At 47.8% G+C, this 13622-nt stretch overlaps 2 protein-coding genes across 15 annotated transcripts; one reads left to right on the top strand and one right to left on the bottom strand.

Moving 5' to 3' along the window:
- The first annotated feature begins 21 nt into the window (after nt 1–21).
- LOC117651395 (cleavage and polyadenylation specificity factor subunit CG7185) lies at nt 22–12774 on the top strand. Of its 6 annotated transcripts, none has more exons than XM_034395409.1 (14): nt 22–167; nt 848–1093; nt 1184–1411; nt 1504–1822; nt 1893–1981; nt 2067–2193; nt 2703–2819; nt 3569–3873; nt 4318–4459; nt 4536–4691; nt 4784–4928; nt 9819–9920; nt 10111–10191; nt 10325–12774. In XM_034395409.1, the coding sequence occupies exons 1-14, from the start codon at nt 108–110 to the stop codon at nt 10479–10481; spliced, it is 2274 nt and encodes a 757-aa protein (XP_034251300.1). In that variant the 5' UTR covers nt 22–107; the 3' UTR covers nt 10482–12774. The 6 variants fall into 6 exon arrangements, with proteins under 6 accessions (XP_034251300.1, XP_034251302.1, XP_034251301.1 ...); XM_034395411.1 differs by having other exon boundaries at nt 845–1093; nt 1923–1981; XM_034395410.1 differs by having other exon boundaries at nt 845–1093; nt 3569–3846.
- On the bottom strand, nt 7178–9271 carry LOC117651401 (polysialoglycoprotein-like). Of its 9 annotated transcripts, none has more exons than XM_034395427.1 (6): nt 9154–9271; nt 8857–9075; nt 8005–8787; nt 7654–7743; nt 7480–7569; nt 7178–7394 (listed from the first exon to the last, which is right to left on the bottom strand). In XM_034395427.1, exons 1-6 carry the CDS (start codon nt 9208–9210, stop codon nt 7218–7220), a joined length of 1416 nt encoding a protein of 471 aa, XP_034251318.1. In that variant the 5' UTR covers nt 9211–9271; the 3' UTR covers nt 7178–7217. The 9 variants fall into 9 exon arrangements, with proteins under 9 accessions (XP_034251318.1, XP_034251319.1, XP_034251317.1 ...); XM_034395428.1 differs by having other exon boundaries at nt 7654–7770; nt 8032–8787; XM_034395426.1 differs by having other exon boundaries at nt 7654–7905; nt 8152–8787.
- Nucleotides 12775–13622: the final 848 nt, after the last annotated feature.

The following is a 13622-nucleotide window of genomic DNA, read 5'->3' as shown; positions in this document are numbered from 1 at the left end:
ACGGACGGCTGTTCTGAGGCGCCTTGCGGCTTCCGGTTGTACTCGGCCCGCGTCGCGCTTGGGCTCTCGCGTTTTTCGACGACGGCTCGGCTTCATCATTGAAGAAAATGGCGGATGGCGTGGATATTGATTTGTACGCCGACGATTTAGAAGAAGGTTTTGGCCAGGTAAGATCTTGAAGTTGTTGTCAAAGTTTACCTCAGTGAGCCCTTTTCACCAGCGGCCTGAATTTATCTCATATTTCCACCTTGAAACTGTTTTTGAGGCAAGGTGATGTAGCCCTCTGTACGAGGTTGGCCTTGCCGGCATAGTGAAATTTTGTCGCAATAGCGTCACTTCACAAATAAATTCCAGAGGTCGTACTTATCTCCCGTTATCAATTTTACATTTTTTTACCCTTGTTTGTGTATTTATTTCCTTACTTTCTATTTGAGCATTTTCTGCGAGGGCTAAGCCTTCAGTCACACCTACCCACAATAGAGAAAAATAACACAAGTTGGCGTCTAGACCGGGTTACACATTTCCCGCTGTTTTACCTCGAATCCTTGCTTGGTGGCGTTGTTTCTTGTTTAATTTTTATTGTGGTAAATGGTTAGGCCCTGTGTAGCCCTTGTTTACTTTGGCTCCATGGACTAGGTTATGGGGTCCGGTTTCGTTCCATGGTTGGTCGTTGAGTATAGTGCTTCTGGAGGACTTTTTCCTCATTTCCAACCCTATTGATGGATTTCTGAGCTCTATGCCCAGTGCCTGTTTCCTGATGCCGCGGTGTCGAATTTTTAAACGGAGAGCTTTTGAGGCTATGCCACCATTGTTGTTATACCTTTTGTTATCTCTTTAATTTCAGCAGGATGAGTTTGGCAATGATGGTGTTGATCTCTACGACGATGTGATTGGAGCACCTCCAAGTGGTGGAGAGGGTGAACCTCCTGCTAGTCAGCAGCTGAACACAAGCAGCAGCAGTTCGGGCACTCCTGCCCAAACTAACGATAGGTCTCCAAACAATGGAGGTCCATCCTACCATCATGGATCTAATAACGTCCAAGCCAACCATGGTGGAAGACGCTACCAACTGTATGTTGGTAATCTTACTTGGGTAAGAACTTACTTGGCCGGAATAAAAATAATCACTTAGTCTTTCTGTTCAGTCCTAATCCCTGTATATTGTGGCATTTTCTCTCTACAGTGGACAACTGATCAAGACATTACTGAAGCTGTTCTTGGAATTGGTGTTAACGACTTCCTGGAGGTTAAGTTTTTTGAGAATCGAGCTAATGGCCAATCAAAAGGTTTTTGTGCCATTTCTCTTGGGTCAGAGCAGAGCATGCGTATGTGCATGGATCGGTTGTGCAAGAAGGAACTACATGGACAGTGTCCCGTTGTGACTTTCCCAACAAAGCAAGCTTTAAATCAGGTGTGTTTAAATTGCTTTTCCTGTGTGTATTTTTAATACCTTCCTGTGTTTCGTATCTTTAGGCATCTCTTGACACTTGGTTTCTCTTGCAGTTTGAGTCACAGTCCAAGACTCGTCCCGCACCCACTCCCAACTCAGGTCATCACCAGCAAGGCCCCCATGGCCCTCGCGGCCCCCACGGTCCTCATGGACCCCATGGCCCGGGCGGTCCCCGCATGATGATGGGACCACCACAAGGGATTCGGGGACGCATGCCGCCTCCAGGCATGCCCCCACCAGGCGGCCCAGGCGGTCCCCGCATGCCAGGCCCCATGGGGCACCAAGGCCCTCACCAGGGCCCTCCCAACCAAGGGCCACCCCCTGGCTTCCAGCACAACAATTGGAACGGCCCCAGGGCCAATGGCATGTCAGGTACAGTGTGTTTCTCCATTCATGTTGAATTTACCAACCCTTATCCAATAACTATTGAGTCTCACTTTAGGACCTCCGCCAATGGGGCCGCCCCAACAAGGTCCTCCTCCTCAGCAGCAGAGACCTCCGCCAGGCATGGTTGGCCAATACGACTATCCAGTGAGTATACTAGTTGTCATCAATTCTTTTTCAGCCTGTGTCGTTTTGTCCAAGTTCTTTTGTTAAGTTGTTGTTTTTATTTTAGCCCTTCCAGGTTCCGCCTCCAGGGCAAGGCCCGCCTAGAGGTCCTCCTCCTGGGCCTGGTGGACCAGGCGGTCCAGGACCAGACCAGAGGGGACCACCCCCACGCCCTGATTGGAGTAGGCCACCAGGTAAGCACGTTTATCATGGTAACAGGTGTCTTTACTCTTGTACTACATTACAGACTCATCCTCTTCAGAAATATTTTGTGATATGGTTGAGGGGTGCAGACATGAAACGGATCAAATCCATTTCGTTCTCATTGAGCACATAACACTGAAAACCTACCAGCAGTTATTAGTCTAAATCTCGTTCCAAATTATTTTTTATTCGTGTAATATACTTGTCAAAGTGTTTTATTTTACATTTGCAATCTATCTATCTCAATGACTCGGGCTTTCTCTACATCAGAGCATGCTTCTCTGACCTGCATGGGTGTCTAAAATTAGTCAAGAAGTAACTCATTTGTGTTATTATCATCATCTTTAACATCACATTAACTCTGGTGTGGTTGGGATTGGACATCACTCTCATACTAAACAGTCGAAACACGCACAACTGGCTATGCAGTTGACATTGGTAGATCGGTAGTTTGACTTATTTACTAGCCAATCTCGGTGCATTTTGTGTCTGTTGACAGGCATGCCCCATCATGGGCAGCCACAGGGATTCCCACAACACCAGCCCCCACCAATGCAAGGTCCACCCCCTGGGCAGGGTCCGCCCCCCAGGGGCCCACCACCCGGCCAGATGGGTGGTGAGTGATCGTGATCCTGATGCATCTCCCATTCCCAGTCATTAATTAATTATGATGGCCCATATATAATAAAATGTGTTTTGTTGCGTGTGTGAGCATACACTTGTTAGTACAGTATGTATGCTTCCTGTTGCAAGCAGAGTAGACATCTGTTTTTCATCACCTAATTTTGTGCATCCCTGCTGTGCCTGTATTTGCAATTCAGTATTTTCAATTAATCCACCTTATAATTTCTTTAAGTTATTAATAATATAATTTTTTAAATGCATGTTTTTCTTGTTACTGTCTGATGTAGAGAATGCAGTTTGATACTGTGTTAACAAGGTCAGATAGTTTATTTTTGTTACACATAATTAATGGCTTAGCTTCTGAACTTCACTACATTACACAAACCATCTTCTCATTTGCTTGTCTGTCACTTTTTAATTTTGCTGTAACTGCTGTTTTTTGCATGTTTTGACCTGTGATTCTTATTTGATGCATATCTTTCGTACTCATATAGACAAAGGGGCTCTACCCTGGCATGACCCACTAATCCTTTTGATAAATAAATGTTCATTTCATCGGTCTTTTTTCTTTGAATAACTATTACATCTGCATTATAACTATTTTTGAAGATTTACTTTCATTATATGTTCCAAAATATTAAGTCTATGAATTCAAAAATATTTTTTCTAAGATTTTATCTTGCGAGATTTGCGTAGAGAATCCATCCCTCCGTGTGGCTGATGTTGTCTCTTTCTGTGCAGGCCCTGGAGGCCCCCCTCCTCCTCACGGGGGCCCCCCACCTCAAGGCCCAGCTCCCCACGTGAATCCGGCCTTCTTTGGCGGCCACCAACCCCAGGGGCCGCCCCCACACTCCCACCCCGGACACCCCAACCACCCTCCCCACCCTGGACACCCCAACCACCCCGCTCACCCAGTGCCCCCTCAGCAGGGCCCCCCGCATGGCCCTCCTCACGGCCCCCCTCAGATGCCTCCCCACGGACCCCCCCACGCGTACGGACCACCGCCTCCAGCTACCCAGGTACGCGGCTGGCCCAACAGTGACCGCGTAAGTTTGAGTTTTTTTCTTTCTGCATATCTTTTTGCAATTAAAAAAAAATGTTTCATTTTGATGGCTTTGAGTGATTGAACTAGTGTGGCTTCAATTTAACAGGCCTAAATCCGCTTTGTGGGTGCCTAAACCGACATTCTAAATTTTTTTGTCGTGGTCCTGTAAGAGCTTTTGATATGACTGCCATTTAAATATCTGTCATCTTCAAGTATACTTGTTTCAACAGTCTGTTGAAACAAAAAATAAAAACAAAAAAAGGTTGTTGTAATTTCTTATTGTGACTGATGAGACACAAAGGGAACTTTTTAGCCTTTCAAACTGATGGTCTGTGCCAATTGTGCCACATTTTATCTCGATCACCAAAGCCTTACCTGCTGCTGGTTTTCTCTACCAGCACAGATGTTAGACGTTGTCTCTTCATTTGCCTTTCTTTTGTTTTAGCCTCCGTATGGAGCTCCCCCACCAGACCACAGACCCGATGGGCCTCCTCCTATTAGTGAACCTGAATTTGAAGAAATCATGGGTCGCAACAGAACAGTTTCTAGCTCAGCTATTGCTCGAGCTGTTTCAGATGCTGCTGCGGGTAGGAATTTGGCCTTAAGTTTCCTTGTTCAGAACTGTAGTTGCACTGTGTTCATGATATGTGTCTTATTTTCCAGGTGAATATGCAAGCGCAATTGAAACACTAGTGACAGCAATCTCCCTCATCAAGCAGTCCAAGGTGGCCAACGATGACAGGTGTAAGATCCTCATCAGCTCCCTGCAAGATACGCTTCATGGTGTGGAGGCCAAGAGCTACGGCTCTGGCCGTAGAGGTGCGTTAGCCTTGACCTTTTTTAATAACAAATTTTCATTGCAATTGTGAAATGTCTGACCATGGTTTTTTTTTTTTTTTTTTGTCCCACAGAACGCTCCAGATCTCGTGACAGGGATCGGCCACACCGCCGCCGTCGTGAGAGGTCCAGGAGTCGGGAGCGCGAGTATCGCGAGAGGAGCCGCGAGCGCGACAGGGACAGGGAGAGGGACCGCGAACGGGAGCGGGACAGAGAGAGGTAAGTTGCTGTCGCTGTGATGTTTGTTTTTTGGTTTTTTTTTTTGTATGCGGTGGGGGGGGGGGGGGGGCTAGATGTTTGGTCGCCCGACTCAGCTGTGACTGGGTCATGGTTACAAAGGTGTTGTGGCTGCCAGTAACTCGTGAGATTTCGATTACAAAATGTTGGCGTTTCACACTATTTGCGATTTGTTCATTCATTCCTTTAAATACTACGAGAGAGCTAAGTCGAGCGGCTCTTGGTGCAGCGGAATGGGTTGACATTCTGTTGTCTATTTTTATTGTTTCTGAACTGAGCCGGAGCCGGCATGGAACGAGTAAAGAAACGACATTGGAAGCGAATCGAGGTCTCTTTTTCTGGGAGCTGTGTTTGTAAATGGGCTGAACCTTCCTGTGTGTTGATACCCTGTCTGAGTTTTCTCGAGGTTAATCTTTGTGGGAGTGGTCCGGGTTTTCCTTTGGATTCATTGGCTTGCAAGCGGAACGACAATTTACTAGGAATGTTGTTTATTGCTGCTGCATCATTTGGGCGGGTCACGACGCCTGCTCGTGCAGCGCGGGGGCGCTCAATTGCCGAGCACCAGTGTGGGCTGCACCTGCGGGACCTGCTGGGCCTGGCCCGAGGGCCTCCTCTGGCGGCGAGCGTCGGGACGGGGCAGGCGGGGACGGGACACCCTCACGGCGGGCTCTGCGCTGAGGACGGCTGGCCTCGCGTTGACGGCTGGCTCGCCGTGGAGGACGGCTGGTGCCAGGACGCTTGGCCTCGCGTCGACGGCGGGCTCACCGTGGAGGACGGCTGGTGCCAGGATTGCTGGGCGGGCGGGGCGGGCAGGGCGGTCCACCACGCTAGGTCCCCAAGGCAGGCCGGCGGCTACCTGACGTTGGTACGAGAGAGGGAAGTAGGGCACGGGGCGGCCGCCGCGGGATCGGGATCCGCGGCCACGGGCGGCGTCGACGACGAACGGGTTGTACTGGGGAGCGACCCCAGGGTGGGAGAGGGCGTAGGGCAGCTGCTGGTAGACGACGCCTTGGCTGGCGGGCACGGCGTGGCTCACGTAGCTGACGGGCACGCTGTGGCCGACGTGGCTCACGGGCACGGCGTGTTTCACGTGGCTCACATGGCTGACGACGGGGGCGTAGTGGTGGTACACCACGTGGTGCTGCTGCACGGCGGGTGCGGGCACATTCCACCACGATCCGTGGCCCTGGGGGCCGGGGAGAACAACTGCGGGACCTTCAGGGCGAGGACGACGGGGGCCAACCGGGCGGCCAGGACGGGCGGGTCGCTGAGGCTTTTGGGGCTTCCAGGACCAGTTGTTGCGAATCCAGACGTCCTTGTCTTCCTCTGAAGACGAGGAGGAGGACGAGGAGGAAGACGAGGAGGAAGACGAGGAGGAAGACGCTGAAGACTCAGAGGACTCGGAGGACTTAGAGGACTTAGAGTCGTCTTCGTCGCTGTCTTCACTATCATCATTTGCAGCAGTGGTCGGCTCCTCGGTAACCACCTCGGTTGTCGTAGCGTCGGTGACAGTAGTAGGCTCGTCAGTGACAACCTCGGTTGTGGTAGCGTCAGTGACGGTTGTAGGTTCGTCAGTGACAACCTCGGTCGTGGTAGCGTCAGTGACGGTTGTAGGTTCGTCAGTGACAACCTCGGTCGTGGTAGCGTCAGTGACGGTGGTAGGCTCGTCAGTGACAACCTCGGTCGTGGTAGCGTCAGTGACGGTGGTAGGCTCGTCAGTAGCAACCTCGGTTGTGGTAGCGTCAGTGACGGTGGTAGGCTCGTCAGTGACAACCTCGGTCGTGGTAGCGTCAGTGACGGTGGTAGGCTCGTCAGTGACAACCTCGGTCGTGGTAGCGTCAGTGACGGTGTAGGTCGTCAGTGACAACCTCGGTCGTGGTAGCGTCAGTGACGGTGTAGGCTCGTCAGTGACAACCTCGGTCGTGGTAGCGTCAGTGACGGTAGTAGGCTCGTCAGTGAAACGTCAGAACCTCTGTGGTAGCGTCAGTGACGGTAGTAGACCCCTCTGTAGCGGCCTCAGTCGTGGTAGCGTCAGGTGACGTGTAGTTGATGTCATGACAACCTCGGCTGGTAGGCTCGGTGGTGGTGTGGCAGCCTCAGTGCATGGGGGTCGTCTCCGGTGAGGCTGTCAGTGATGTCGTGCAGTAGTGACTTCGGCGTAGTGCGGCCTCGGTTGTGGCGGCCTCAGTCGTGGTCTCCCCGGTGACGATGTTCACGTTGTATGTGATGCCAGTGTCGACTCGGCGGCGGCCTCGGTGGGGGGTGGCAGCCTCAGTCGTGAGTCTCCCCGGTGACGATGTTCACGTTGATGTCGATGCCAGAGTCGACTTCGGCGGCGGCCTCGGTGGTGGTGGCAGCCTCAGTCGTGGTCTCCCCGGTGACGATGTTCACGTTGACGTTGACGCCGGTGTCGACCTCGGCGGCGGCCTCGGTGGTGGAGGTGGCAGCCTCAGTCGTGGTCTCCCCGGTGACGATGTTCACGTGACGTCCGGTGTCGACCTCGGCGGCGGCCGGTCGTGGTAGGTGAGGCAGCCTCAGTCGTGGTCTCCCCGGTGACGATGTTCACGTTGACGTTGACGCCGGTGTCGACCTCGGCGGCGGCCTCGGTGTTGGTGGTGGCAGCCTCAGTCGTGGTCTCCCCGGTGACGATGTTCACGTTATTGACGCCGGTGTCGACCTCGGCGGCGGCCTCGGTGGTGGTGGCAGCCTCAGTCGTGGTCTCCCCGGTGACGATGTTCACGTTGACGTTGACGCCGGTGTCGACCTCGGCGGTGGCCTCGGTGGTGGTGGTGGCAGCCTCAGTCGTGGTCTCCCCGGTGACGATGTTCACGTTTATGTCGATGCCAGAGTCGACTTCGGTGGCGGCCTCGGTGGTGGTGGTGGTGGCAGCCTCAGTCGTGGTCTCCCCGGTGACGATGTTCACGTCGATATTGATGCCTGTGTCGACCTCGGCGGCGGCCTCGGTGGTGGCAGCCTCAGTCGTGGTCTCGCCGGTGACGATGTTCACGTTGACGTTGACGCCGGTGTCGACCTCAGCGGTGGCCACGGTGGTGGCAGCCTCAGTCGTGGTCTCCCCGGTGACGATGTTCACGTCGATATTGACGCCGGTGTCGACCTCGGTGGCGGCCTCGGTGGTGGTGGTGGCAGCCTCAGTCGAGGTCTCCCCGGTGACGATGTTCACGTTGACATTGACGCCGGTGTCGACCTCGGTGGTGGTGGTGGCAGCCTCAGTCGTGGTCTCCCCGGTGACGATGTTCACGTTTATGTCGATGCCAGAGTCGACTTCGGTGGCGGCCTCGGTGGTGGTGGTGGCAGCCTCAGTCGAGGTCTCCCCGGTGACGATGTTCACGTTGACATTGACGCCGGTGTCGACCTCGGTGGTGGTGGTGGCAGCCTCAGTCGTGGTCTCCTCGGTGACGATGTTCACGTTTATGTCGATGCCAGAGTCGACTTCGGTGGCGGCCTCGGTGGTGGTGGTGGCAGCCTCAGTCGAGGTCTCCCCGGTGACGATGTTCACGTTGACATTGACGCCGGTGTCGACCTCGGCGGTGGTCTCGGTGGTAGCAGGCTCAGTCGGGGTCTCTCCGGTGGGGATGTTCACGTTGACGTCAACGTTGATGCCAGAGTCAACTTCCTCGGTCGCCTCGGTGGTGGTGGTAGAGTCGGCACTTTCGGTTGTGTCCACCACGGTTATGTTGACTCCAACGACGGCGCTGTCTGTAGACGCATCGGTGGTGTCTTCGTCAGTGTTGTCTTGAACTGTGACGTCGCTTCCTGTGTCTTCTACCGCAGCCGACACTGCTTCGATGACGTCCTGGACTGAGTCCTCATCACCTGTGACCTGATAAAATTAAATAAGTTGCTGGGTTCTTTTATGGTTCTCTTTTTCTCTGTCTTTTTCTTTTCTTACTTGAATGTTTAGGCCGGTATCGCTGTCGGTAATTTGAACCGTCGTCGTATTTTTGTCGACTTCGATTTCATCTTCTGCTGCCGCAAATACAATAGTCTGGATTCCAATTCTTCTGGCTAGTTCTCCAAGAACACCTCCAAGTGTAGCGTTGGCGGTTGTGAGGTGGTTCTGGTCGACTAGGATCAGCCGTACTCCTTCACTCCCATGTGTTGGGAGAATCTGCAGCATAACAGTAATTTTTTCCATTGCATATTGGGCTGTTTATCATCGACGTTAATTTCTTGTACTTTTACTTACCTGGACTGCACTGAGTACGAGGAAAAATCCGACCAGAGCAACCACAGGCCTGGCCATCGTACGTTGCACTTGCTGCCAATGCAATCAGCCTGAGCTCAGTGGTTCCCTATATACTTGTTCACCGGCTTTGTTTGATCAGTTGGCTATGTTTGTTTGGTTTGCGTCTTTTACTGCCTTGATCTTCACTTCAAGTCATGGCTTGTAAGGTTTCTTTGAAAGGGGAGAGGGGAGTTTGTTGATTTGTCCTTTTTTCCTTCTTTTTTTTTCCTCTTTCCATTTTTGTATCTGTCTCAAAATTGTTGGACTTCTTTCCAATGTCAGCAAGGCAAAAGAGCATTGTTTGCTTCTTTGGTTGGACTTGCATTTTTCTAATTTCTTTCACAATTAACAATATTTAGGGTGTAATTCTTTTTAATGTGTTCAATTTGGTACTTTCCCATTCAGAAGTCCTGGTCAAGTAGCTTGTGTCTCTTACCTCAGAACAACTCTTTAGACAGTGTGTCAACACAGCTGTAATTATGCAAACTGCCTCAGAACTGTTACTGCGTCATTCACCTGGTACTTCTGAAAGATATTGTGTTTGGTTCCCTTATTCTTTCCACGGCTGCTAAGCAATGTACTCTCAGTTCAATCCTGTTGCTTCAATTATTTTTCTTTGGTTTCAGGTACTACGCAGAGACTTACTCCAGAGATAGAGCAGCTGAGAGGTCCAGGAGCCGTGACAGAGAGCGCGAAAGGGAGTACAGAGAACGCAGTCGTGAAGACAGGTGAGAAAATTGTTCAATCTGTGGTGGTGGCAGAATTAGCACCTCAGGGAAGCTTCTTCATACCAAAACTTGTCAAATTTCACAATTCTTGTGAAAATCAGAAAAATTAAGTTTGGGTTTCCAAATGTAGGGCTGTCGTATCTTATCACTGATGGTATTTTTGGTGTTTTTACTTTGTGTGTGTGCGCAGTACAACGCGGCAGACTGTTCGAACCCGCGCCAAGTCTCCAGAGGTCCCTGATGCTGGACCCATTGTCAGCTCAAAGTCGAGGTGAGTGGTTCCCTACAGGAGTGGGAAAAGATTGTCTTTGTCCATCTAGCATGCATGATCGAATTAAAAGACTTCATGCGATGTAGAAACTTGTTGGACTACAACTGCTAACACTCGGATCTTCTATTTGCAGATACTATGATGAACGCTACAGAGAAAGAGATCGCGAACGAGAGCGTGAAAGGGAGAGGGACCCCACTGCACGCAGAGAGCCTGAGAGAGAGAGGGAGCGGGACAGAGAGAGGCGGGAGGAGAGGGAGTCCTCCCACAGGAGCTCCACACGCCATTAGCGGCGCATTCCAGACACAACACCAGTGTGGCTCTTCAAACAAATTTACTTTTGTTCTACATGTTTTTTCCCCCCATGCCCGTAACCTGCTTTTGCTCAAGCAAAACTGTTGTAGACTTTACCTCTTTTCTCCTATATTGACTATGTTCAAATCAGAAACCAATAGTGTGCTAGATGATTATTGCATTTGTTGTAAGCTATTTTTTTGTTTTTAATGGTGATGTCAAGGACTTCGACTCATGAACATCAACTCTACTGAAATGCCACCAGAACAAGAGGAATGTCTACTTTCTGGACATCATCAGCCCAAGGCGAAGTTCATGAAGTTGCTTACAACAGAAGAAGGAAGAATGTAATTTTTAACAGAACACTGGCTTTGGGTAGAATCCTTACTATTGTTTATAGGGATATGTAATTATTTTCAATGAATTTGCACATTTATCTGATCAGGTATTCTGTAGTGTGGCTTTTTCAGTTGTGTGACTGAGGATGCCTTTTAATTTTATGACTGCTAACTTTTATGTAGAACCATTCAGTTTTATGAGTTGCTTCTTTGAATAAGCCAGATGTTCTGTATACTGTATTTGTATGGTGTAATGATTAAAATGTGAAAAACAGGGTTTGTTTCATTACTGTAGAATCCCTGCCATGTCCTGCTACAAATGTTTTAATTTTATTTTGTGAGTTCTTTGGTGCATTTGTGAACCTCAGTGTAGATGGGTGATCTAATGTATGGTGCTTGTTATTTTATTGCTGGCAAATACTACCTCATCTTAATCATATTAAAAAATCGTAATGTTGATCAAGGATTTCACATGTGATGCTTTGCATAAGTTTGATCATAAGCTCCTTTTAAAAATTTTGCTAAATGTTGATTTGACTGATTGTGACTGTTTGGTTTCTCATAAATCATTGTGTGATCTTTTAAAAAGCAGTCAGTTTGTAGAATCCCGATTCTTCGTCTAATATTCTGAAGTCCATTTTGCAATGTTCGTCAAATACTATGTATGTTCCTTGTTTTAAAAACAAAACATGATCTTTTGATCTACATATGAACTGTGATGCTTTGACTTTGCTAGTTCAGTTAATGGTGTTACTGGTCCATTGTTTTGAGAAAGCTTTCAATCATCTAATTTTCTTTCCAAATGCAGTTACTTGTTGGAAGTGGTTTGTGACTTGATTAACTTCCTCAATTCTATCATTATTTTCTTTACTAATGTCAGAGGAAAACAGTTTTAAACTCCTGAGCTACTGCCAGTTTTATTTATTTATTTATTTTATTTTTTGTTTGACACGTGTCTTTTTTTCCCACTTATGTTTTGTGACAGTTCTAGTCTGTGGTCCCAGTATTAGTCATCTCAATCAACTCGCACACATGAACAGAATTAGTGCGTTAAAGTGTTGTTAGTGGGAAATGAAAATATTTTTTCTGTTTCTTTCAAAGCTTTCAGTGTAAAGCTAAGCTTCCAAAAATCTTTTAGTCGGGTTTATCTGAATCTTTGGACCCCAAAAATGCAGTTTTATCAGTCTTTCTATGAATCAGTACTTTGCAACTTTGTTGATAAGTCAGTTTGTCTCCAAAAAAGGCAGTTTTCTTTTCTCCAAGTAACTGCCTGTTAGACATGTCCAACACATTACATTGCTGGGTGGTGTTCCTGATAAAGCAATAGTGTAGAACCAAGGAGACCTTTTATCGTTTTTGTGATGTCCATTACCCATGATTAATTTGTGATGACGAAGTAGTGGGTTTGATTAATGTTTTAACAAATACCTTTGATGTAAATTCGTTTTATTTTTTATGCAGTTTATGAGCTCTTTGCTGAATATGTGGACTTGCTTGAAATTATCACAAATGTTGGTCAGTATCAAAATGAAACGCTAAACCAAGAGTAGCTTAACTGCATTTGATTTAAAATTACTCTCTTCTATATGTGCACTGCTCTAAAGTAGTTTGGCACTAACAACTATCCAAAGTGTTCTTTGTATCTGGCAATTATCTGTTCAGACCCACTCATATAATTTCCAACACATTGACTAAATTCAACATAATGCACCTGTCACAATTGACGTATTCAACTAAATGTTACATGTTTCCCAACAGTTTTCCATCATCATGATCATGGATGATGGAATAACAGTGTTAATTATTGTTCCACTCAATTACAGAGAGTTGAGACTTGTTCTATGTCCCTCTGTTTTGTACCATCAATTTTCTTATATTTGCAATGGGTGCTCTTTCCACCTTTGTCCAAGCAGTGATGTTTATGAACTTAAAGATGGTTTTTACATTCAGATTAATTATAAGTCATTTGAGGCACTTACCTGACTGTACAAGGCATTATCATTTTATATTGGAGTTTGTATTACTACAGAATGGTCTGGCATCATAAAAACTCAGCTTGCTCTTTAAGTTTACTTTGGAATTGGCATCAGAATTGGTGTCCCTGCAGTGCCTAAAGATGCACCAGATCAACCAGAGAAATGCAAACTACACAGATTTACTCTGAATGTCAGGGAAAAACACCGCTAATCACAACTTATTTTCTGTAACTGTTTGTCCTGATGGTATTTATTACAGTGTTGTGGTATGTCAGGGGTGTGGTGGTCATTAGTGAGGTCCCACTCGCAGACGTTATCAAGACTTTATAACGAACATGTGTTGAGGTGAATGGATTGATGCGATGCCTTCTTCAAAAGTGTTTGAATGAAAGCAGGTATGTATATTTCTTTATAAGTTGATGGAATGGTACTTTATTGTTTAAGTCTAATTCAAATGCAAGGAGGTGTATATCCATTTTTTTATCTATTGTTTTCTTCAGGATTCCTTGCAGGGATTGCTAACATAACATTGCATTTCAGAGCTGAGAAATGTTAAAGTTGTATCTTGAACTCTATCTAAAACTACCTTAAGGTAAAAGTTATGCCTATTGTCGATTCATTGAGTCTTAATGAAGAGAACAGCAAAGGCTCCCCATGAGCATTGCCCAGATATCATAATGAAAATTAATGTAGTAACTCTTGTGCTGATGTTAAATGTTCTAATAAGTTAGCTACCCCTGGTCTCTTGCTTTGGTTCTCGCACATCTCTATTTCTTCCTTCCCCCAGGATTATGGTCAGATTTATTTTGCTTAGTAAGATTCT

This window comes from Thrips palmi, unplaced genomic scaffold, assembly GCF_012932325.1.
Source record: "Thrips palmi isolate BJ-2018 unplaced genomic scaffold, TpBJ-2018v1 HiC_scaffold_5, whole genome shotgun sequence".
Lineage (NCBI taxonomy): Eukaryota > Metazoa > Arthropoda > Insecta > Thysanoptera > Thripidae > Thrips > Thrips palmi.
The sequence above is the reverse complement of the archived record's forward strand: the minus strand, read 5'-3'. Positions and strand labels throughout refer to the sequence as shown.